The sequence below is a fragment of the Lissotriton helveticus genome, chromosome 5_1 (assembly GCF_964261635.1).
Source record: "Lissotriton helveticus chromosome 5_1, aLisHel1.1, whole genome shotgun sequence".
Lineage (NCBI taxonomy): Eukaryota > Metazoa > Chordata > Amphibia > Caudata > Salamandridae > Lissotriton > Lissotriton helveticus.
The window spans coordinates 1,096,326,290-1,096,352,897 of NC_136065.1; the positions used below are offsets into that span (position 1 = coordinate 1,096,326,290).

Genomic DNA, 26,608 nt, shown 5'->3' on the forward strand with positions numbered 1-26,608 from the left:
AAACCCAGATCTGTGACTGGGGGTGAATGTTTTGCCATTGTGCAACATTCCGTCCATCATCTTGTGTGTTTTGCGGTTCACCCTATGTGGGAAGGGTATGCCCAGACGTGGGTCCCTTGCTCACTAAGCCACTGGAGTCAAGCTATCCTGGCTGAAGATGGCTGATAGCCAGAAACGGGCCCTAGGATGCTTGATTCCGGTCCAGGGAAGACATGGCTTGGCAGTTCGGTCTGGACTGTTCCCATGAGGCACAGGGTCAAGACTGATTTGCACATGGCCATGTCTGAACTGGGGTGGCTTGGTGTGCAAAATAACGATGGATTAAACCCAGATCGGTGACTGGGGGTGAATGTTTTGCCATTGTGCAACATTCCGTCCATCATCTTGTGTGTTTTGCTGTTCTCCCTACGTGGGAAGGGTATGCCCAGACGTGGGTCCCGTGCTCACTAAGCCACTTGAGTCAAGCTATCCTGGCTGAAGACGGCTGATAGCCAGAAACCGGTCCAAGGATGCTTGATTCCGGTCTAGGGAAGACATGGCTTGGCAGTTCGGTCTGGACTGTTCCCATGAGGCACAGGGTCAAGACTGATTTGCATATGGCCATGTCTGAACTGGGGTGGCTTGGTGAGCAAAATAACGATGGATTAAACCCAGATCTGTGACTGGGGGTGAATGCTTTGCCATTGTGCAACATTCCGTCCATCATCTTGTGTGTTTTGCGGTTCACCCTATGTGGGAAGGGTATGCCCAGACGTGGGTCCCTTGCTCACTAAGCCACTGGAGTCAAGCTATCCTGGCAAAAGATGGCTGATAGCCAGAAACGGGCCCCAGGATGCTCGATTCTGGTCCAGGGAAGACATGGCTTGGCAGTTCGGTCTGGACTGTTCCCATGAGGCACAGGGTCAAGACTGATTTGCACATGGCCATGTCTGAACTGGGGTGGCTTGATGTGCAAAATAACGATGGATTAAACCCAGATCGGTGACTGGGGGTGAATGTTTTGCCATTGTGCAACATTCCGTCCATCATCTTGTGTGTTTTGCTGTTCACCCTATGTGGGAAGGGTATGCCCAGACGTGGGTCCCGTGCTCACTAAGCCACTGGAGTCAAGCTATCCTGGCTGAAGACGGCTGATAGCCAGAAACCGGCCCTAGGATGCTTGATTCCGGTCCAGGGAAGACATGGCTTGGCAGTTCGGTCTGGACTGTTCCCATGAGGCACAGGGTCAAGACCGATTTGCATATGGCCATGTCTGAACTGGGGTGGCTTGGTGAGCAAAATAACGATGGATTAAACCCAGATCTGTGACTGGGGGTGAATGTTTTGCTATTGTGCAACATTCCGTCCATCATTATGTGTGTTTTGCTGTTCACCCTATGTGGGAAGGGTATGCCCAGACGTGGGTCCCGTGCTCTATAAGCCACTGGAGTCAAGCTATCCTGGCTGAAGACGGCTGATAGCCAGAAACCGGTCCTAGGATGCTTGATTCAGGTCCAGGGAAGACATGGCTTGGCAGTTCGGTCTGGACTGTTACCATGAGGCACAGGGTCAAGACTGATTTGCATATGGCCATGTCTGAACTGGGGTGGCTTGGTGAGCAAAATAACGATGGATTAAACCCAGATCTGTGACTGGGGGTGAATGTTTTGCCATTGTGCAACATTCCGTCCATCATCTTGTGAGTTTTGCTGTTCACCCTATGTGGGGAGGGTATGCCCAGACGTGGGTCCCGTGCTCACTAAGCCACTAGAGTCAAGCTATCCTGGCTGAAGACGGCTGATAGCCAGAAACCGGTCCTAGGATGCTTGATTCCGGTCCAGGGAAGACATGGCTTGGCAGTTCGGTCTGGACTGTTCCCATGAGGCACAGGGACAAGACTGATTTGCATATGGCCATGTCTGAACTGGGGTGGCTTGGTGTGCAAAATAACGATGGATTAAACCCAGATCGGTGACTGGGGGTGAATGTTTTGCCATTGTTCAACATTCCGTCCATCATCTTGTGTGTTTTTCTGTTCACCCTATGTGGGAAGGGTATGCCCAGACGTGGGTCCTGTGCTCACTAAGCCACTGGAGTCAAGCTATCCTGGCTGAAGACGGCTGATAGCCAGAAACCGGTCCTAGGATGCTTGATTCCGGTCCAGGGAAGACATGGCTTGGCAGTTCGGTCTGGACTGTTCCCATGAGGCACAGGGTCAAGACTGATTTGCATATGGCCATGTCTGAACTGGGGTGGCTTGATGAGCAAAATAACGATGGATTAAACCCAGATCTGTGACTGGGGGTGAATGTTTTGCTATTGTGCAACATTCCGTCCATCATCTTGTGTGTTTTGCTGTTCACCCTATGTGGGAAGGGTATGCCCAGATGTGGGTCCCGTGCTCACTAAGCCACTGGAGTCAAGCTATCCTGGCTGAAGACGGCTGATAGCCAGAAACCGGTCCTAGGATGCTTGATTCCGGTCCAGGGAAGACATGGCTTGGCAGTTCGGTCTGGACTGTTCCCATGAGGCACAGGGTCAAGACTGATTTGCATATGGCCATGTCTGAACTGGGGTGGCTTGGTGAGCAAAATAACGATGGATTAAATCCAGATCTGTGACTGGGGGTGAATGTTTTGCCATTGTGCAACATTCCGTCCATCATCTTGTGTGTTTTGCTGTTCACCCTACGTGGGAAGGGTATGCCCAGACGTGGGTCCCGTGCTCACTAAGCCACTGGAGTCAAGCTATCCTGGCTGAAGACGGCTGATAGCCAGAAACAGGTCCAAGGATGCTTGATTCCGGTCCAGGGAAGACATGGCTTGGCAGTTCGGTCTGGACTGTTCCCATGAGGCACAGGGTCAAGACTGATTTGCATATGGCCATGTCTGAACTGGGGTGGCTTGGTGAGCAAAATAACGATGGATTAAACCCAGATCTGTGACTGGGTGTGAATGTTTTGCTATTGTGCAACATTCCGTCCATCATCTTGTGTGTTTTGCTCATCTTGTGTGTTTTGCATATACATAACAGGCATATACTTGCAATGATAGATAACATCTAATAAATAGCTACAGATGGTAATTTTGAAATGGTGTTGTTCTTAACGTTTCCTTAGTTTAATGTCCCGGGATGGCTAGCACATTTAGAACCAATGTGTTTGCCACCTTGCAATGGTAAAACAATGATATAGAATATACAGTACCATTACATGATGGGTGCCTGGTTTAGAGGCAATGGCCAGGCAGTGTGCCGCATACTACAAATGAACAGAACAGAACAGAAACCAAGAGGCCCATTAGTACCGTCTGAGAAATTGTAGTATGCTATAGAAAAACTAAAAAAGTGGAAAAATGAAATAAATAAAATTGATCATATAAATGGAGAAAATTAAAAATTAAACGATTTATGCCCACCAGCCCTGACACAGAGGTGAATTTATTTTCAGGCAGATGTACACATGTGATCAGACAAATGCCACAGGGCAACAGAGCCATTGGCTAAAGTGAGCTGACCCACTGCCCCATGCTGTATACTATCATGGATGGAAGCAGACAGAAAATGACACTCCTACTGACCGATGGTAGAAGAGAGCTGACCTACGTGCACAAACACCCACTCACAACTACACAGCCAAGGGAAACAGCCTTTACAACACGGCTGTTACATTGCATTACGTTTACAATGAGGTTGTTACAACGACCGCGTTGTTACAACGCGATGCATTTATAACGCAAGTCATTAGATCGACTTGCTCTAGATGGCGCTCCAACCTAAGGAATAGTATGATAATTTACTGTTCCAACACCTTCCCTACTGTTGCGCAGGGTGGAGTTGGAATGTTAAGTTATGTTATGGGGCTCTTTTATAGCGCATGAGTCACCCAGGGGCATCTCAGCGCTTACCAATAGAAGCCGGGCAAACAAGAACAGAACATGTTATACCATGACCTGGTTAAAATAAGAATGTTTTAATTGTTTCCTGAAGATCATGTAGGTGTTAGATTGCCGTAAAGCAATCGGTAAAGAATTCCAATATTTGGGGGCATTGTAGGAAAAGGCTCTACCGCCAGTACGGGTTAGCCTAATCCGTGGAGTCTTCAGGAGGGCTAGGTCATTAGATCTTAGGTTTCGTTCATGTACTTGTTTAAAAAGTTTGTTATGGAGGTATGCAGGTCCCCCACCTCTGAATGCTTTAAAGGCAAGGCAGCATACCTTAAAAACAGATCTCTTTTTGACAGGAAGCCAGTGTAACTTGACGAATTGTGAGTCTCCTGAGGCGGAAGCCGGGAGTGAACCCTTTGTTTTTAAAATACTTTGTTGTGCTCTGTTTTAACTCCAAGACCTACTCACCCCTGCATTGAACAGCGTTTCTCAGCGCTGCAACGATTCTTCTCCGCCATCACTGAGGGCGAGACGCGTCCTTAGACACGCCCACCTCAGCTGGCCACGCCCCCTGAAATCTGTTTAAATTGCGCGCACAGCTGACAGCGCGGCATTGACGAATTGTGAGTCTCCTGAGGCGGAAGCCGGGAGTGAACCCTTTGTTTTTAAAATACTTTGTTGTGCTCTGTTTTAACTCCAAGACCTACTCACCCCTGCATTGAACAGCGTTTCTCAGCGCTGCAACGATTCTTCTCCGCCATCACTGAGGGCGAGACGCGTCCTTAGACACGCCCACCTCAGTTGGCCACGCCCCCTGAAATCTGTTTAAATTGCGCGCACAGCTGACAGCGCGGCATTGACGAATTGTGAGTCTCCTGAGGCGGAAGCCGGGAGTGAACCCTTTGTTTTTAAAATACTTTGTTGTGCTCTGTTTTAACTCCAAGACCTACTCACCCCTGCATTGAACAGCGTTTCTCAGCGCTGCAACGATTCTTCTCCGCCATCACTGAGGGCGAGACGCGTCCTTAGACACGCCCACCTCAGCTGGCCACGCCCCCTGAAATCTGTTTAAATTGCGCGCACAGCTGACAGCGCGGCATTGACGAATTGTGAGTCTCCTGAGGCGGAAGCCGGGAGTGAACCCTTTGTTTTTAAAATACTTTGTTGTGCTCTGTTTTAACTCCAAGACCTACTCACCCCTGCATTGAACAGCGTTTCTCAGCGCTGCAACGATTCTTCTCCGCCATCACTGAGGGCGAGACGCGTCCTTAGACACGCCCACCTCAGCTGGCCACGCCCCCTGAAATCTGTTTAAATTGCGCGCACAGCTGACAGCGCGGCATTGACGAATTGTGAGTCTCCTGAGGCGGAAGCCGGGAGTGAACCCTTTGTTTTTAAAATACTTTGTTGTGCTCTGTTTTAACTCCAAGACCTACTCACCCCTGCATTGAACAGCGTTTCTCAGCGCTGCAACGATTCTTCTCCGCCATCACTGAGGGCGAGACGCGTCCTTAGACACGCCCACCTCAGCTGGCCACGCCCCCTGAAATCTGTTTAAATTGCGCGCACAGCTGACAGCGCGGCATTGACGAATTGTGAGTCTCCTGAGGCGGAAGCCGGGAGTGAACCCTTTGTTTTTAAAATACTTTGTTGTGCTCTGTTTTAACTCCAAGACCTACTCACCCCTGCATTGAACAGCGTTTCTCAGTGCTGCAACGATTCTTCTCCGCCATCACTGAGGGCGAGACGCGTCCTTAGACACGCCCACCTCAGCTGGCCACGCCCCCTGAAATCTGTTTAAATTGCGCGCACAGCTGACAGCGCGGCATTGACGAATTGTGAGTCTCCTGAGGCGGAAGCCGGGAGTGAACCCTTTGTTTTTAAAATACTTTGTTGTGCTCTGTTTTAACTCCAAGACCTACTCACCCCTGCATTGAACAGCGTTTCTCAGCGCTGCAACGATTCTTCTCCGCCATCACTGAGGGCGAGACGCGTCCTTAGACACGCCCACCTCAGCTGGCCACACCCCCGTGACGCCCTCTTGCTTGGGTATAAATCATGTGCCTCGCTAGGAGGCGCAGCGGACGGGCGCAGCGGGCGCGCCGTTTGCGCGCCGAAGGCGCGCCAAAGGCAAGCCCGTCTGGGCCCGTCCGGGCCTGGACCGGGCCCAGGGCTTGTCTCCCTGTCCATGCTGCTGATACTGTTCGTAGGTGCTGGTCCAACTCCCTACTCCACTCTCTGAATCCCCCCCTCTGTGCGGCCACTACCCCCTGCAATCCTATCCATCTTGAATCAGCTCCATTTCACTGCCCCCAGTGCAACTTCACTCTCCCGTCCTTTCTTTCCCATTCACTTTCTGAGCCCACGCCGCAGCTCTCAACGTCTAATCATCGGACGTTGAAAGCAGGCTTACTCAACTGCCGGTCTCTCCCCCGCCATGCCAATGACATCTGGTTGTTGATTTCCTCCGAGGAGTGGGATATTTTATTCCTCACTGAGTCTTGGATGACTGACTCATCCTCCCCGGACATCTATTTAGCCATTCCATCTGGCTATGACATAAAATGTGTCAATCGTGCAGGGGGAAAATCGGGAGGCGGATTAGCTATTATCTTTAAATCCTATTTCCAGCTGACCATTACCAAACTCACCAACATTGGTATCATTGAAGCCCTCTACTTCTCAGTATCTGATTCCTCGGCTGTCATTCTAGCCGGCTCTCTAATCTATAACCCTCCCACGGCGGCTTCCCTTTCTCTTACCGCTCTCACCCACCAGTTAGCTGATTTAGCCTTGAAACATCAATACTTTTTGGCTCTAGGTGATTTTAACCTTCATATCGATAACTCCCTCTGCGCAAAAGCGAATAATTTACTGGAAATCATGGATAGCCTTAATCTTACTCAACTTGTTACCGGTCCTACTCATGTGGCGGGTCACACCCTGGACCTTATTTTCGCCAATTTCCCCACTATTACTGTTTCTCCCTCCCTTCCTCTTACATGGTCGGACCATTACCTTATCCCTTTTTCTCTGACCTTAGACCGCAAACCTATCCCTCCTGTGCCCAGGAAAGAGCTGGGGAGGAAGTGGCACAAAGTCACATGCGCTTCCCTTGACCCGATATTCCATTTCCAGACGGACCATCTATCCCCGGATATCGATTTTAACATCGCCAGGCTCAACTCCGCCCTTATCAACGCTATTGACCACATTGCCCCCCAGAAACTCATTACTTCCTCTAGATCCCGTCCTTCTTCTCCCTGGTTCTCCACCTCCCTCCGCGAGGAAAAAAGTTGCTGTAAAGCACTCGAACGGAAGTGGAGGTTAAATTACGATCTTGAAGCTAAGCTTGCCTACAAGGCGGCCTTGAAAAAATTTCTCAAACATAAAAAAACAGCCATGAAAGACCACTTCTCGCTCCAAATTGCCAAGGCCCATAATTCTTCTAAAACCCTCTTCTCCATTGTAAAAAATTTTATTACCCCTCCGGCTAGGACCACTCAGGTCTCAGCTAGCCAGAAACTATGTGAAGGACTCTCGGACTTCTTTCTCGAAAAGATCGATAAACTCTGCGTCTCCTTCCCTAAAGAGCCAATGCCTCGGACTGCGTCTACCGATCCCCCTAACTCTCCGTCCCTTCATGCTTTCAATAAACTTGCCCAGGAGGATGCTCTCAGACTACTCATTCACTGCAAGTCTGGCGCACCCACTGACCCCGTTCCGGCCAAAACTATGGGTGAATTGGCTCCCCTGCTAGCCGACCCGTTCCTCTCCATCTGGAATGCCTCTCTGCACCATGGCTTTTTCCCTACCACCTGGAAGGAAGCCTTGGTGATCCCAATTCTAAAAAAGGCAGATGCCGATCCCACTGTATTTTCCAACTACCGCCCTATATCCCTCCTCCCCAAACCTGCTAAGGTTCTGGAAAAAGCCGTGCAGCTGCAACTCACGGAGTACCTGGAGAACAACTTACTATTGCACGACTCGCAATCTGGATTTCGGGCGGGATACAGTACGGAGACGGCTCTGCTGGAGGTCTCGGAGACCATTCGAGAGTGCGTGGACAGAGGCGAGGAGGCCATGCTGGTCCTCCTCGACCTGTCCGCGGCATTCGATACGGTATCCCACTCCATCCTCCTTGACCGACTACGGCAGATGGGCATTGGCGGCACTGCCATCAGCTGGATCGAGTCCTTCCTCTCTGGAAGAAGCCAAAGAGTGCTGTTGCGGCCCTTTAGATCGGAGGAAAAACCCTTATCTTGCGGGGTGCCACAGGGCTCGGCCCTCAGCCCTCTGTTTTTTAACATATATCTTGCCCCTCTGGCCGGCGTGGTGGAGTCCTATGGAGTCAGGGTGGTCTCTTATGCTGATGACACTCAGCTAGTGTTCTCCTTTAGGGGCCACTCTGACTCCGCGTTCTCCAACTTCCGTCGGTGTCTTAACAACATCAGTGATTGGATGTCTGAAAACCATCTAAGACTCAACGCTGACAAAACAGAGGTGCTGTTTTTTAACCAGAAAAATTCCATCCCCTCCTCCTGGTGGTGGCCCACGGCATTAGATCCCGCTCCCTCTCCCGTCCATTCGGCCCGCAACCTGGGCTTCCATTTCAATGACTCTCTATCTTGTAAGACCCAGATTCAAAAAGTGACCTCGGCTTGCTTCCTAAAGCTACGCATGATCCGGAAAATCCTTCCCTATCTCCCTTTGGATTCCCGCCGGACAGTCACCCACGCTCTCATTACGTCCCACCTGGACTATGCTAATAGTCTTTATGCCGGAGCTCCCCAATACCTGACTGACCGGCTTCAGATTGTCCAGAATGCGGCAGCTAGGCTGATTGGTAATATTTCTTATCGTCAGTCAGTTGCCGCATATCGTAGGGAACTGCACTGGCTTCCTGTGGCTAGCCGAATTCAGTTTAAGATCCTCACTCTGACTCATCGAGCCATTAATGATCGCGGACCAAACTATCTAAAAAAACGAGTTTTAATATCCCGGTCCATCAGATCTCTAAGATCCAATGACCTATGCCTTCTGATCTCTCCCCGCTTCAGACTTTCCAGAATGGGTGGCAGAGGATTCAGCGTCATTGCTGCAAAATTATGGAACTCCCTGCCAGTCGATCTCAGATTCTGCTCCTCTGAATCTGTCTTCCGGGCCAGACTCAAAACCTGGCTCTTTTCTAGACTCTGATCTTCTTGTCATTTCCCCTGTCTGTTCCCTTTTTCCCCTCTGAGACTCAGGTTCCAGCGCCGGGACACCCCTCCGGGGGTAGCTGTGCGCTTTATAAGCTACATAAAATAAATAAATAAATAACTGCATAAGCAGGGGAAGGGAGGGGGATCCAGACGGCGCATTCAAAACCATTCTGGCCGCGGTATTCTGTATGACTTGCAGTTTAGCTAGCGTGGTGGTGCCTATTTCTGCCAGCAAGGCATTGGCATAGTCCAACCTGCTCACTACCATGGCCTGTACCACAGTACGGCGATGTTCTAGAGGAAGATGGGGGATGATTCTACGTAACAGGCGCAGGTTGTGGTAGCACGTCCCTGTTATGTGTTTAACATTATTTTTCATGTTTAGAGAGGCATCCAGATGGATTCCCAAACTTTTTACTGGGTGGAGAGTGTAGGTGCTTCTCCCAACTCGTGAGGCCACCATTCCGACGTCCAGAATTGGGCATCCTTCCCTAAGAGCATGAGCTCTGTCTTCCCAGGAATCAATTGAAGACACCGTTCTTTCATCCAATTAGCAACCGCTAGCATACCAGCCGAGAAACGAAGTTTCTCGTCCATAATGTTTTTCCCTATGGGAAATAGTAGCTGCGTGTCATCGGCATACGAGACTATCTCGAAGCCGAAGGATTGGACAATTTATGCCAAGGGGGCTACATACATGTTAAAAAGAGTAGGGCTCAGGCAGGAGCCCTGTGGTACCCCCTTGTCCAATAAGAATTTGTTTATAGAAACAAATGCTCCAAGTGAGGTAGTCTGCCATCTGTCTACTAGGAAATTAGTCAGCCACTGAAAAGCTTTACCCCCGATATCACACTCAGTCAGTCTCTCCGCTAAGCGTTGATGAGATATCGTATCAAACGCAGCGGAGAGATCTAAAAGAATCAGGACCGCGGAACCCCCAGCTTCGAGGGTGCACCTCAGTGAGTCAGTAACAGCCAGGATTGCTGTTTCTGTACTGAAACCAGTACGAAATCCTGATTGGGAGGGATCCAGTTTGTTATTGGCCTCCAGATATTGACTAAGCTGGGTGTTGATTGAGGATTCCAGTAGTTTTCCTAATAGAGGTAGCAGAAATATAGGTCTGTAGTTATTCATCTCGTTGGGGTCTGCTGATGATTTTTTCACGATGGGGCGGACAGTGGCCTCCTTCCAGGCAGTTGGAATAAGACCTGTAGCGATGGAAGAATTAAAAATCTTTTGGATGATGGGGGCACAAATTGGGGATAGGAGGGCCATTACCCTCGGAGGACAGATATCCCTTGTGGAGACAGATTTTGCAGTTAGCAGTAGGTTATCTATTTCTGCAAGGGAAATGGGCTTGAACTGGTTTAAAGTACCCTTGGTAGAGATGGGGAGATTTACCAAGTTCAGGTTTAGACAGGAGATGTTGGAGCGACTAGTAGGGAAATTATCATATATTTTGGCTATTTTATCATGGAAGAAAGATGCTATGGAATCACATAATGATTGGGATTCCAGTGGCGCTTGTTTGCATGCTAAAGGGGAGGAGAAATCCTTAACAATATCGAACAAAGCCTTGGTGGAGTTCCTGGATTGTTCAATTTGTAAGTGAAGATATGAACAACGAGATGTTTTTATTGCTTTATGATAATGGGCTAAAGTAGCCTTGTAGGTTTCTCTATCTTCAGGTAGCTTGTCCTTCCTCCAACGTCTCTCATGTACTTTACACTTGGATTTCAGGGTTTTTAATTCACCTGAATACCAAGGTGCTGAGAGTCGTCTATGCGAAAGATGCCCACTTTTTAATGGAATCACTCTGTCAAATGTTTTTGTTAATGCCGCGTTGAAACTAGATAGCATGGCTATAGGATCTTGGTCATTCAGCTTGATATTAGATGGGAAGGTTTCCTTGAAGCTGTCCAAGGTAAGATTATGCCATGGCCGTTTGTTTTTGCCAGTTTTAGATGTAGGATTGGGTCTATACTCAGGTTCTACTTGCACTAGGATGGAAAATTGGATCATATAATGATCCGACCAGAAAAGAGGGAGCGGCTGTGATATTTCCAGCTGTTCTGCACTGGTAAAAATAAGATCCAGAGTATGGCCAGCCCTATGCGTCGGTCCAGACACCCACTGTTTGAGCCCAATGTCACTCAAGTTAGAGAAAAGCCTCATTACATCAGAATTTTCCACTTCCTCTCCGTGGAAATTAAAATCCCCTAGGAGAGTAAAGTTGTTAGAAGCTACTGCCTGCATGGCAATAAACTTCGTGAGGGCAGTAGCAAAATTAAGTGTAGATTTAGGACCGGGTGGTCTGTAAAGCAGAGCCCCCTTCCCAGGAAGTTGTTGGGGACACAGATGCTTTAAAGATACCTAGCTCCATTACGTCATTGCTGATAAAGGAGGTCCATACTACATTAAGATGGGCTTTAATGGCAAATCCAATGCCTCCTCCCACCTTTCCCTTCCTATCAAGTTGTATAAATTTATACTCTGAGGGTATAGCAAGGTTGATGGCTGGAATATTAGTGGTATTAAGCCAAGTCTCTGTTAAAAAGCATATGTCTGGGGAGAGAGTTGAAATCATATCCCAGATTTCAATGGAATGCTTCACCAAAGAGCGTACATTACATAAGATGAGTTTAAGTGTCAAATGATTTAGGATGGACTTGACAGAAGTATTACTTGTGTCGGGCTCCTCCTGAAGGCTTTGGAATTCACACGTAATACATGATATCGGACCCTGCAAATTGGCCGGAAAAGAGTGTTTACACTGACCTCCTATATTGGATCTGCTAGGTGTAGTAAGTTCTATTTCCCGCAGTTCCGCCCCGGAGTAAGTGTAAGGCTTAGAAGCTGGGACACTGGTAGTGGTTTGAGCAGCATTTCCTGTCTCCTGTCGCGCTCTGGCGCAGACGGGCACGCCTTTGGCGAGCCCGCTGCACGGCCGCGTGGGTATGCTCATCATATAGGGAAGTGAGAGGCCAGGTGATGTCCCCACAACTAGCCCGCCGACCCTGCACCCACCCAAGATGGCAGCTCCAAAAGTGCCCGGTACTTCCCCGTGTTCCAGCAGCCCAATTCGGCTGTATGGAGGATCGGGAGGGACGGGAATGGAGGCGAGCGCAGGAGGGTTTCTAGCGGTGCAGGCAGCCGTTAAAATACACATAAAACAAATTGCGGAGGAAAAACGATTTTTAAAACCAAAGGTCCGTAAATTACAATTTAGTTAGACTGGGTCCCGGCTTCCGCATCAGGACTCCTAAAGGTGCTGGTGAGTGCGGTGGCTCTCAATTTATGCCCCTCCGCCTCAGGTGATGTCCCCACAACTAGCCCGCCGACCCTGCACCCACCCATGATGGCGGCTCCAAAAGTGCCCGGTCCTTCCCCGTGTTCCAGCAGCCCAATTCGGCTGTATGGAGGATCGGGAGGGTCGGGAATGGAGGCGAGCGCAGGAGGGTTTCTAGCGGTGCAGGCAGCCGTTAAAATACACATAAAACAAATTGCGGAGGAAAAACGATTTTTAAAACCAAAGGTCAGTAAATTACAATTTAGTTAGACTGGGTCCCGGCTTCCGCCTCAGGACTCCTAAAGGTGTAATAGTAAAGTATAATATTCTTAATGTTGGAGAGCCATCTAGAGCAAGTCGATATAATGACTTGCATTGTAAATGCATCACGTTGTAATGGAACGCGAAGTAAAAGCATGTGTTGTAGCATGCTCTATTCCACAGACACATATATACATATTGCCACAGCCGTTTTCAGAAGGCTGTGGGACAGGCAGGGGATACTGGGCTCAACCGTCAGGGTTGTAGACTACAGCCTAACAGAGAAGTGCCAGACTATTAGAATGGCCAGTCAGACCCTGCCAGGCAATCTCCCATCCCCCAGACAAATTTCTTAGAAATTCCAATAATATTGGTAGTGTTAGATAAAACTCCAACATCATGATTTGGCTTAAAAGCAATGGTACTTTTATTGGGTATACACGGTTACACGTGCTAAACTACTGGTTCGAAAACATGTTTTTTTTAACCGAACAATTTGAAAACGTGCATCTGGATGCAAATGCAATTAGTTCGATTTACAGCTCTCTCCAACAACTCTCGATGCAGGCCTGTTCCATTTCATATTCACTTATAGTCCATGGTTTTTTTTTATTAAAAAGAAACAATTTTTAACACACTAATACCTTTTTCTGTTCACAGTGTAATTTTTTAAAAACATTTAATTTATTTGATGTGCTAAAATTTATTAAAGAGTTAATATTTTTAGGGGTTACAGATTAAATTAGTGAAAATGTAGCACTATTACCAAGGACATCTCCAATTTCATTTCAATGAAATGCGTTTATTCTGCTAGTTCCAAGGATTTGTACATGTTTTCAATGCGAAGCCTTCATGGTCTTGTGTCCTTTCCTGTTTTGTGGTTTCTTTTCGTAAATCTGCCAGGAGGAGGGGCTGCACACTCTCTTTGCTTTAGAAGACGGTGTAGTGTAGTTCCATGGTGCTCACAATTTGGCTGTCACTCTCCATTGTATTCAGAACACGCTTCATCACAGCTTCACTCACACCAGAGCTGTACGTCTGCCGGACACAGTTCAGGATGTGTAAGATGTGACAACCTTTTTCAGCATCTACAAAAAACAAAAGAACATCGTAAAGAAGGCGATCGTGAATATTTAATCAATTTTCAGTAACTCAAATAGGAATCTACAGTAGATAGCACAATCTTTTCATACATTGTTTAGAATTCTTTTAATAATGATAAACATATCCCCCACTGGTTTTGTGGAAAGTTGAATAGGAACTAGTACTTATGTCTGCATCAGCGTTCTGGGTAAAAAGAGCTTTCCTGTTAAAAGAGACTGCAGCTAATTACATGAACCCTTTTTTCTTTTAAATAACCAATCAGTCGCATGTCAAGGCCAACACAAGGCTGCCACTGCCCTCCCAGAATTGCCTTGACCCAATGCGGTTTATCGTATTATTACGGAGAGATGGCAAAGGCGGATGTCCAAATATACCATCAAGCCACGCACCTCCTGGTGATCAACGATTAGCTGACCGGGGGATAGGACAGAGGTGACTCTATTAAACCTTGACAAAGTCATGGGACTGCTCTACGGATATCAAATCCCTAATCCCTGACTAGGGTAATCTGTCAGTCCTGGCGGGCGGCACTGTCATCAATGCAATGGCGCACTACACTTACCCAACAAACCCCACTGTGGGAAGGTCGCTGCCTTCAACACACCTCTATTCTCCAAGGATTTCAAACCTGGGACAACATCGGAATAAGGACCTTAGGCAACATGTGGGAAGAGAACCACATTAGGTCCTTTCATGACCTTCATCAATACGCTGTCTCCAAAACCCAATTCCAAAAATATCTGTAAATCAGACATTGTCTTGCGGTATATAAAGATGATCTTCAAGCACTCCCGGAGTATAGCCCATTGAAAGCCCAGATATTGATGGACAAGATGGAGGAGGGAGTGGTGTCACAAATCTATCGCACCATGGTCAATAATGCCCACGACGTCTTCACCCCTTTGAGGAGGAAGTGGAAAGCCTGGATTGGTCTTATAGAGGTTATAAATTGGCTATTAGCCTGAATGGCCGCCCGTGAGATAGCGGTGTCATCTCACCTATGACTTGTTCAACTGAACTACCTGCACTGTACATACAGGAATCCCTTTAAACCATGGCAGGTGGGGAAGATGGAGACCCTCACTTGCTTCCGATGACGGGACTCAAATGCATATTTCTTCCACATGACGTGGGTATGCCCCTTAAAAAGTGAATGTTGGAAACAAATAATGTGCCAGTCTCTTGGGTTTTGGGGTAAACACTCACCCTGTCACCATGGCAGGTGGGGAAACTGGAGACCCCCACTTGCTTCCGATGACGGGTCTCAAATGCATATTTCTTCCAGATGGCGTGGGTATGCCCCGTAACCAGTGAATGTTGGAAACAAATAATGCGCCAGTCTCTCGAGTTTTGGGGTAAACACTCATCCTGTCACAGAGGAAGGCTCTGTTGGGAGTTCTGGACAACCTTGCTAACACCAGAGGTACCCGTTTTTGGGATAGTGTCATGCCTGCAAAACTCAAATCGGCAGAATTGCCGAAGACGAGATAGACGTGGTTGGCAATGGTTGGCAAAAGTGTCTACAGGAGATTTAGAGCATGCGCAGTGTTCGCGCATGCACAGACGTCATGTAATGCGAGACTTAAACCCGCCCCAAACAATTGGGAACCGCTTCGCGTTTAGCCAGCTGTATCCTGTTTCGTTCCGGTCATGGTTTAGGCGTCCGAGGAGCTAGCGTTTCATGGAGGAAGGAGGTCGTGTTTGTCTCGAGATATTGCGCCTGTTCGTGGTATCGTAAGTCTAAGAAGCGGCTTGCTTCTTGACATTTGTTCTGATTTATTCGCTATATTGTTTTGGACCTATTTGGATTACTAGTGCAGTTTACTAGTCATTTGATTTTTGTTTGCTTGGGCTGTTCGCCACGTATTCTGACCACTTATCTTTGAGTGGGGTTTGTTTATTGCTCTACCGTTCTGTGCTGAAGCTTGGGGAAGTTTATTTACAGCGTAGGCGACAGTCTCATTGGTGAGTGTCATACACAGAAGAGGTTATCTTATCACCATACCAATTAGGCTTTATTGATCTTGTCCTTTTATGTTTAGATGCATGTTGTATCGGATGATACATATCCAGGAAGATATTTTGGGGACCCATATTGTTTACTTCATTTCCTTATCAGCTCTCTCCACTATCGAGAAGGTACATACATATAACATTAATATCTTTTTGGGACCATTACGGGAGGGGATTGTTTTCATTCCTTGTTATTGTATTTTCACTACAGATTCATACTCAGAAGATAAACCATCCTCTGAGTGGAAGAAGAGTGTGGAGCACTATTTGTTCTTCCTCCTCCTACCCTTGTTTTGTTCCCCTGTTTTCCCCCTTGTTACCCTTTGGGTGTTAGTGGTTATTCCTGACTCCTGGAGGGTGACGGGGGAGACAGGGTGCTTAGCAGCGTGACTCCAGGACACCTCCGAGACAAAGAAGAAGCGTGCATGACAGATAGCTACAGTGGTGGCGAAGAGAGACATTGCTCGTAGTTGGAAACCGAATAGTGCTCAGATGATGGTTAATGGAGGAAGGGGTTAGACTGGTGTGTGGCACAAGAAGGACCCACATATGAGGCACAGGCTGGCCCTACAAACATGAATGGATATGGGGAAATGGTAGGACCACTATGGTCTGTGGACCAATTAATAATTGTTATTATATGTGCCGCTATGTCGGATGCCTGGATGGATGCAAGTGGGTGGCGATGGAAGGTATGCAAGTTGTGTGAAATCAATAGAACTGGTAATCAAAAATATGAAATTATTCCACACTGGGGAAATGGGAGCAGTGAAATGTCCCCTATAAGAAAGAAAAAAACCTTGCAGTAGCCGTTCATGCCAAAGCCACTAGACAGTCTCAATAGATGGCGCTAAATGCCCTTTAGGAAAGAGTAGGATTAGACATGAGAGTGTAGAAAACTAATATAGGGCTGAAAGAGTGACAGGTCTAATAGGTAGACATATGACATAACCCGCTCCCCAGCAATTGGACAGTTAAGGACCACATCCTCCACGCTAGACAAAGACAGTGGTCTGGATCTGAATCTGGATCTGAAGACTGGCTCTACACTCTATATATGATCTCATGAGTTCTGAGTCCTTACGTGCTCAGTTAGACAGGATGTACGAAGCCTAGCTTTTGCGTCAAAAATGAAAAGGGCATTAGGTTCAGATGAAGTAAACTGCAAAATAACTGACCATGCAAAAATGTGTGCATGTCAAAAATTCCCAAACCCACCCAATAGATTTTATACTTATTGATGGACTAGGATAAAAGCTCATTCTCATTCCAATGCTAGCATATCTGGGTAAAAATATTTCTTGGTGGGGTTAGCTGCAGGTCAATTGTTTCTCAGTATAAAGTATTGCATGATAATTCTTGCAGATTACATTTGTAATCCCTTATTGAAGTTAATATGTTTTCAATTGATATCTGAACATCTTGGTAGTATGCATCTAAATGGATCGATAGAAGGAATAGAGTAATGTAAGGAAAATGATACACAAAAGGGACTGGTACGGAACATTTCTACTTTGCTAAAGTTTGTAGCAGGTTGCCCATTTCTCAATTTCCCACGGTTTGAACACATTATTATGAAAGTCAGGAAGACAAACAGGAACTCAGGGAGTAATGGATTCCTACTAAAGGGTACACATGCATATATATTCAGGAAATGTTAATTTGTCTATTTTCCCAAAATAAATGCATAGTAAATGCACATAAAATCTACATAAATCAATAAACCTTATAAGGCGCCATTCAGAAACATTTTTGCGGTCGTAAATTACATCTAGTACATTTAGAAATCGTGTAATCAGTGTTACAAATCTCAATTCTTTATTTACAAAATCAGGATTCGAAGATTTCTCTAAATTTAAATCACAAACCCACGGGAATGGACCATTTTCCGCTGTTGTGTATTAGTCGTGGGTACCTGGGAGCTCCTAAGGTAGGTAGATGTATTGATTACGATAATTATGAACAATTGTTTTTGCATCCAATTTGCACACTCAAGTTTTGTTCCAAAATGCTAAGAGTACGTATACAAATTGTTTGTGAACATCATTCTAACACTTGCATTTTTGAAGGAGGGTAAGCTGCTGTAGTTCTCAAACTAGAACTTGTTTCCCCTGGTAGATAAAAATAAATAAAATGTTATTTCCCTAAGTCACAATTCCACTACACCTACTGCAGACTTTTTACCTCGATTTTGCAGCTTCATTTGTCATGTACGCACCTATCTATTCCTTGTCTCTTTTCCCCCTTTAGGCTTTGGATTTAAGTCTGATGATAAAATAAAAGTCCCTATCCCCAAAAATGAGTGGCGGTCCTGGCCATCACTATGCTTAGGGATAGAGGTGCACACCTAAAGTTATCTAATATTTAAGCTAAATTAGTTAAGTTGATACATTAATCTGGTTGGGGTGCTGCATTACACACAAGTGTTGGCTAACACCGTTACTTGAAAAGGCAAGGGGATGCAGAAGAAGTCTGCAAGTAATGCGCACTGTTCCCTAGGAAAGAAAATTATTTCCACAATATTTCCACAATGTTAAAGTTTTCACATGTTATTTACATTTATTGATATTCAGATCTTCATAAATCACATTTGTGTATCATGATTCCATATTTGATTAAAAATTGTGCATGAATAAACATACATTACATCATATTCAATACTTGTGAATGTATTTTAGTTAACACTATTTCATTCCATAGCATGTAACATTATTTTATCAATGGGCCTATTTACAGAAAGAAATGCAAAAGAATCTTTTCTTCATAAAGGTGTTTTTCTCTTTTTTTTGAAGCCGATGCCCAATGCATTTCGGGAACTGGTCCCTTCGTCAGGGGCGATATCCTATAAAGATGAGTGCAAGTAATTTTAGACATCTTACTTCATATAGCATGAATTGAATGTTAAAGACACAGTCCGGGGTGCCCTTTAGCGATAGAAATGCGAAACCTTATCTGCCCAATGATACGTGCAGGTAAAAAGCTTAACCATCAGTCTTAATGTGTTTATACCACATATGCCTGCTCATGCGAGCTATGCGTGAGTTGTTAATTAGGAAGATAGTCATCAGCAGTGAGCGAGTATCTATGCCCAAGTGTCAAAACCTATCTTAAGAAATAAACGTACACAAGTAAATGTACCGGGAAAGAACAATGCTGGCTTGCTTGTTCTTTAGTGATATAAGCAGAATCCAAGATCACGAATTTTGCACACGTGGTGTTCCTAGAAACGGAGATAAACGTGTAATTCAACTGAACCTGTAATTTAGTTGTTCTTACGTTAGATTATCTCAGAGTAATCCAAAGAGTTAATCATGGGAAAAACATTTTGAGGTCGATTAGTACCACAGTCCACTTATTCACTGTGTCTTGCAAATATCACTGAGGATGCAGGGATATTAAAAATAATCCTGTGTTGCACAGTAAACGTGCGTACAATAATGCTTTCTTGACTATGTGGCTCATATTCGTTTAGTAAACCAAATTCATGTATGATAAAAATGGTCACATACCTCGCAGGGAAATGTTCGGGCGAATGTAAACTAACCCAAGAGTACTCGTACTGGTGCCTCAAGACTTCTTACTGTTAATCGAATTGAGACAAATATGTCATAGTCTACCCTATTATGCGTGTGCGGAGCTTTAATTACAATAAAAACTAAATGTAGATAGGCGGTTGTATCTCAATCCTTACCTATAATGCTGATATTCACGAGTACGGGAATTGCCAAAACCTGTGTATAGCTCGATCATCAAACCTTACGGCAAAGTAACGCGGAAGGTTATCATACAACTCTAAATAAGTGCAGGTACCGAAAAGAGAGAACGACCGTGGGCATGACTCTTGTGGGGATTATGGGACTTGTAGTATTGCATTGCATTCTCACATAAAGTAAATATCGAATATATCTCCATATAATTTGTAGACTGGACACTGTGGTAATCCCGGCTTGTAAATAATCGTGTTATGGTGATGAATGGTCTCATGTACCACTATATATCTGCATGTTATATGGAAAAGCACGCGAGCACATACCTATAGTTTTCATGTTAAACTAAACCCAATGCATGTAAGTAATGTCAAGTTGCATGTGGATACATACAATCAAAAATCATGTTACATCAAATGCATTACGGCCGATATCACGTTGTTATTTACGAGTAATATGAATATCTCCATCTCGTTGAATTACATCATCCAAGAACATTGCTATATATAATGCGTATGTGATATTCGAGTAAAGATGATAACTTAGTTCCGCTACAAAATTCAACCTTCAGGCAAATTAGAGTATTGACGACTAGTAATACCCCTGTGTATGCGATAATATTATAGATGATGACAAAATTCTGAAACATAGTTGATCCCTATTTCACTACTCTTACAAAGAACACTACATATACTGTTCTAAGTTGGATGTCTACATTAGGAAATAACCGATAATTAACATCAGATAAGAAATGAATGAATGTCAATTGTTTTACAAACTCGACCTGTACAAAACACAGATGCAAAGACTAAAGTTACCAAGCATTGTCCATATATTCTCGCCAAGAAAATATATATCAGTAACATTGTATTCATCTTCTTGTATAGTACATTATTATGATATGTAAACAAGAAAATCTCCACTACATGAAGGTACATATATCAAACTAAGCCCTATTTAAACTCAGAGGACTGGATATAAATCTACTTCACACAACATCTTACATATTGATAACATTTTCCAATGATCGTATATATATATCTTGAACTCAAGTAAACCTATGACTCTTATTTAGTCTTCTGACTCCCGTGATCTGTTGTTCATCTCATAGTTATTTCTCCTGAGCATGCCTAAGAGGGCAGGACCCTGTAAATGTCTATGCTAGTCTACTGTGATGGTGTTGAGTCTACTAGCTCTATAGTGTTACCTGCGGGTGCATGGGATGCCCATCAGTATGTAAAATCTACTTCACCTCATAAGAAACAACTCAAATCTAACCTATCGTTCAATCCCACCGGCATAAGTGTTTGGAGAAAATGTATCCAGTATGTTTCCCTCTGAAGTAATCTCTTCGTATTGTCTTGTCCCTCTGTTTTGGTACTAACTCCACTATTTGTACCCGTAATTGGGCAATGTTATGCTGTGCTTCCACCCAGTGATTCGCGACTGGTGCTGATCTGTTTTGTGTCTTTATTGTACTTTTGTGTTCTGTTAGTCTTGTTTTAAGTTTACGTTCAGTTTTGCCAATATATGCTCTGCCACATGGGCATTTGAGACAGTATACTAAGTGCATAGAATCACAGTTAGCAGAATGTCTGAGTGAAATTTTCTTCCCCGTTACAGGATGAGTTAGTATGTTGCCTAATGTAATGTTAAGGCAATGTATGCAGTTGAAGCATCTGGTTGTGCCTTTGTATATTTCTTGTTGAAGCTGTTTGGGCGGGGTTCTGATGATGTCCATCAAGTTTTTTCCTCGTGTGTAAGCAAAGATTGGTTTCTCCTCGTAGATCCCATTGAAATCCTTCTCATTCCTTAAAAGATCCCACCTTTTGTTTATGATGTTTTTGATTTGGTTGGAGGATGTTGAAAATCTAGAAACAAAAGTAAAAGCTGTGGTTGATTTTTTTATAGTCGGAGTCAAAAGTGTGCTTCGGTCTTTGATTGTCAATCTATCCAAACTTTGTTGCAGAATGTCTATAGGGTAACCTCTTTCCTCAAATTTACTACTGTGCCTTCTCAATTGTCTTTCCAACATGTCATTTTCTGAACAAATTATTTTAATTCTCAAAAAATGCGAATATGGAAGGTTCGTAAGCAAACTCCTAGGGTGGAAACTCGAATAGATCAATGTGCTGTTTCTGTCTGTCAGTTTAGTATAAATGTCTGTTGTCAATTTGTGTAAAGTCTAGGAAATTGACTTCTGATGTGCTGACCGCGAATGTAAATTGTATTCTTGGATTTCTGGTGTTAAGTTCATCAATCAAATTTTTTAGTTTGCCTTGCTCTTTAGACCAGATTAGAAAGATATCGTCAATATACCGACAGTATTGTATTAAACCATCTGTCCAATTGTTGTTTGACAAAATGTACTCTCATTCAAATTTCGCCATAAAATGTTAGCGTATGTGGGCGCTCCAGAAAAACCTATGCTGGTCCCAGCTATTTGTGCGTAGAAAGTGTCTTGCCATTTAAAACAGCTGTTATTTAAGCAGAATTGCAATAATTTCATGAGAAAAATGCATACATCTTGTGATAAATCCATTTGAAGTAGTGCCCACTCTACAGCTTCCATTCCTTCTGTGTGGGAAATTGATGTGTACAATGCTGTAACATCTATCGTACAGAGTATCCAATCATCATGAAAAAACTCCTGCATCATCTCCAGCTTTTTAAGAAAATCTGACATGTTCTTGATATATGTGCACCATGATTGTACAAATTGTTGAAAATGGTGGTCCAAGTATACTCCCAACGGTTCAAAATTGATTCATAACCCGAGACAGTACAACACAGCCGGGTGCAGAAATGCTATGTGCGCATATCGGTTTGTCCGGCCTAAAATGGATGGTCAAACCATCATTCTCACTTAGTAGGGTCTACAACTCCTCCTCTTGAAGCTTAGGAGGATAGCTCGGTTCCGTGACTCGGCTACACAGCAGAGGAAACAGTGAAAAAGAAAATGGTAATAAGATTTGTTTATTATCATTTTTTTCTCCACTGTTACCTCCGCTGGGTAGCAGCAGTGGGGCGGTGCTCCTTCGCCATAGTGAAGGAGCCGCCACTGGTTACAAGCCATAATGAACATTTCTCTAGCACCGGATCCGCAGCTGGCATTACTCAGAACCACTGCCGAGGCCCATGCGCATCGAGACTATTTGTCAGCATGGATTTAGTGTTCTGCAGGAGGCAGGTTGAGGATGTCCTGAATGAGTAGTATGGTATATAAAACTAGTTATTGGATCCAGAACATGATTTACTGCAGAAACCAAATAGACATTTATGCAGAGAGACTTCATTCCAAATCAAGACTTAAACACTTCTGGGGCCCATTCCATTCCTAACTACTGAGTCAAGAACCAATGACCCTTCTGTGAGCGACTACATCCTAGTTAATGTTCTGGTGGCGATGAATCTAGAGGTGCAGGACTGGGCAAAGACAATTGTTTTATTCTCTACACTTCATTCCCCATTACAAATACACTGTGCATCACCAGATATTGCTGATAATAGCACAGAGAATGTCTTTTCAGGTACTGTTACAGAATGCCAACTTGTAAATTAACCCCTCCCATGCTCATGACGAGCTGAGCTCGTCATGGCCCGTGGAACGCTCAGGTGCGGGGAAAATTCCCCTGCTGTGCTGAGCGTTCCACAGGAGCCGGTGCACCTGTGACGAGCTCAGCTCGTCATGAGCACAGGAGCGCCATGGCTCATGACGAGCTGAGCTCGTCCTGAGCATGGGGGCGCTGTGCGCACCCCTCTCCCCCCCAGCACAGCGAGGGAATTACCCCCGCAGCAAAGGGGTTAAAAGCCACAGCCCGTTTATTTGAAAACTTTAGAAATATGCACATGTCCCCATGGGCCCCATGTCATGTGTGTCACCTTTAGCCAGGACATGCCTTTTTAAATGAATTAAAGTTTGCATTCTCAGACATGTGTTTCTACTTTTAAAATTGCATGAAAATGATTGAAACATTCCATCATGCAGAGTATGTTTTGGCGAAAAGCATGTATTGGTTAATGGTGTCACAAATACAATGCGACCACTTGACAGTGTCAACTGTCACTGTTGATAAGTTACCTTCAGTAAAGCCCTCTCCCATGAATACTCTAACCGCAGATTCATCCCTGCCGTCCCACCTCCCTTTAATTTGGTGTGGCCTCTTTCTAACTGCAGATCCCTTACCTTTAGAGTATTCCAGGGAGCCAGATTGGATCCAGACATTTTTCATATCAGTGCTCCTTCACGCTGCTCAGTGGCTCAGCTTTAGCTTCATTCCGCTCCAAAGTTAATAAAGTGGAGAAGTATATAAGTGACACCACTGCGTGCTACCAGTTTCTTGCTTGACTCTTTCCATGTCCTCAAACGTGGAGCAGAAAACAATTGGGGGTACCAGCCTGCAGATCTCTAATTTGGGACCCTTTAAGATGGGGTTGTGGAAGGGCAGTAAGGAATCTGTGGTTAGACAGAGTATCCACTAGAAAGAGCATTACCGAAGGTAAGTAACTTGTGAGTATTCATCACAAAGAGAGCAACAGAAAGTAAGTAACTTGTTTTTCAAAAGGACACATCTAACTGCAGATTCCTCACCTTTACAACAGATATCAAAGCAGTCCCCTCCTGAAGGTGGAAGGTCTGTGCAGTGGACAAGGCAGAAAAAAGTCCTGCCTTACCAAACAGGAGAAATGCCCGTCCTGTCGGACCTGACTCTCAAGACAGTACTGCTTTGTAAACTTGACAATGTCAAGACTCAGCACTGTGAGTGTGAGTGCAATAATGACGGTCCTGACCCTGGTGGAAAATGTCTTTCGTCCTTTCAAAGGCTGCTTTTTAACCATTGCGTAGCAGATCTTAATGTAAAGGTCTATTCACCTCTCAGAGTCCTTTTCTGCACCAACTGAACTTTCTTTGCTCTAGAGAACCCACAAAACACTGATTGTCTCCTGGTGGTTCACTGATGGTGTAGGGCAATCAATGTAAAAGCTTAAAGCACTTTTGGTGTCAAGTCGATAGAGTTTCTCCTCTTTTAAGGGGTGAAGCAGGGCAAAAACATTGGGAGGGTGTACAAGGGTGGGCGGGGCCGAATAGACAGAGTCGGAGGCCTTAAGTAGAGATTTCAACAAAGGCTTTATTTTTATATATGATCTCCTTTTTCGACTGGTTATGCGCTCTCGAGCAAATGCAGCCGGGTCTGTTGCGTGCTTCCTTAGAGGATCCAGGATGTCTTCAGACGGGTGGGTCAGTCCTCCGTCAGGCACGGCAACCGGAAAAGAAGGAAAGAAATAGGACCGGGTTAGGGAAGGTTTGGGCTCAGGAGGTTTCGGGGCGGGTGTGAGGAAAACCACGTGCTCAAGTGCAGTCAACCCTCGGTAAGTGCAAAAACGTTAGTGCTCGTGAGGAAGGAATAGACGGGGTTTTCGAGACTATACACGGGCTGTACACTATTTACAGGTTACTCCTTAGGTTGGACACTCCGTCCCACCCAACCGGCTACTTTGCCCCGTACCTGTTGGAGCCACGCTCCTCCCGTGGGAGCGTGGCGGGGCGACTCGTGAGATCGGTGGTCTCCTGGCTTCTCGGGGTCCCCTCCGATGTTCCTCTGCGGGTCCGTCTCGTACTTCTCGTCCTCCTCGCTCAATCTTCTCCAACTCCTCCGTTCGCACTGTAACACTCTCTCCTCCGGGGAAACGCCGTCCGTCGCTTCCTGGGTTCCTCCTCCTTTTGACGTGGATCGGGAAGTGACGCGGGCCAGAGGCGGTTCCTCGCCATATGTATCCTCCCAATTAAAGGCACTGTGTTCCAACTTCTCGGGCTGCCAAAGGTTAGCGTCATCTTCCTCCGGCCAGTCCTCTCTGAGGCACGGACTAGGCTGCTGTAGAGAAGGGACAGAAGTAGGTAAAAGCGGGGCCACTGTCCACCAGTCCGAGTCCGGGGTTTGTCCCTCGGTCGTTTGACCCGCCCCGTCACAGAGGGTAATACATTGCTCAACGTTAGAAGGCAGCCCTGGTCCTCAGCACCCGTTTGGCCTGAAAAAATGTTGTGAAGGGTGGTTGCACTGAGAGAGGATGAGGATCACTCATGCGGGGGGAACTGAAATGATCGCAACGAGGAAGACCGTTGTAAGTGCTAGAAGACGCAATGAAAAGCTGTGTATCAGCACAAAGGAAGAATGCATGAGAAATGTCTGGACCAAATTAAGGTCCCACTGTTGCATCACAAACAGTTTGGGAGGGTACATATGTGTTAAACTTTTATTAAACCTTTTAAACAAGGTGATTTAAACAGGAATTATTGGGCCAGTATATGCAGAAAGGCCAAAAGTAATGATGAATAAACTTTAATAGTGCCACCACAAGGCTTTGCTGGGTCAAGGACAAAACAAATAACAAAAAAACCAAAAGCTTGGCTTGTAAAGGGTCTGTCCTGTGGACTCGATACTAGGTCAGAAATTTGTCCAGCACCTGTCGTAAATAGACGTCATGACAGTGTGCCTGGCAGCCAGGATGACATCCACAACTTTGGTTGGGCAATCAAATGCAGCCTTCATGCAAGAAGGTGTAGACCTATGACCCTGCTCGCAGGCAGGTCGCTCCCCAAGCTGCTGCACGGCTCTGCCTGCATCGTTTTTGCCTAATCTTGTATTTTTCCCCTGTGCCTAACTTGCTTTCTTGCCCAGACTTGTTTTTATTCCCGTGTGCCTGTACATGCTTTCTTGCCCAGACTTGTTTTTATTCCCCTGTGCCTGTACTTGCTTTCTTGCCCAGACTTGTTTTTATTCCCCTGTGCCTGTACTTGCTTTCTTGCCCAGACTTGTTTTTATTCCCCTGTGCATGTACTTGCTTTCTTGCCCAGACTTGTTTTTATTCCCCTGTGCCTAACTTTCTAGACTGTACTTGTTTTCTTGCCTAAACTTGTTTTTCCTTCCTGTGCCCAGTTCTCCCGCGGCCCCTGCCCGTTTTTCCCGCCGCTGCGTCCCTGCGGCCCACCTGCAATCCCATTCGCCGCCCCGCTCCCGTCTCCCAGGTGCTCCTCCCTCCCACATCCCCTCATATGGAAGCTGCTATGCGGCTGCACCGCGCTCAGCGGGCGTGCCGCTGGAGCGCCGCTGGCGCACCTAAGGCAAGCCTGTCTGTGCCCGTCCGTGCCTGGACCGTGCCCAGCGCCAG

General features: G+C 45.7%; 1 protein-coding gene across 10 annotated transcripts in view; it reads right to left on the minus strand.

The window, feature by feature from the left end:
* Window positions 1-13,023: 13,023 nt before the first annotated feature.
* Window positions 13,024-26,608, minus strand: part of STN1 (STN1 subunit of CST complex) — a 508,555-nt gene continuing 494,970 nt past the window's right edge. For all 10 annotated transcript variants that reach the window (XM_078643719.1, XM_078643715.1, XM_078643710.1 and 7 more), the window contains one exon: window positions 13,024-13,705. In XM_078643719.1, the coding sequence (XP_078499845.1) occupies window positions 13,548-13,705 (158 nt within the window). In that variant the 3' untranslated portion in view covers window positions 13,024-13,547. The remainder of the gene's footprint in view (window positions 13,706-26,608) is intronic.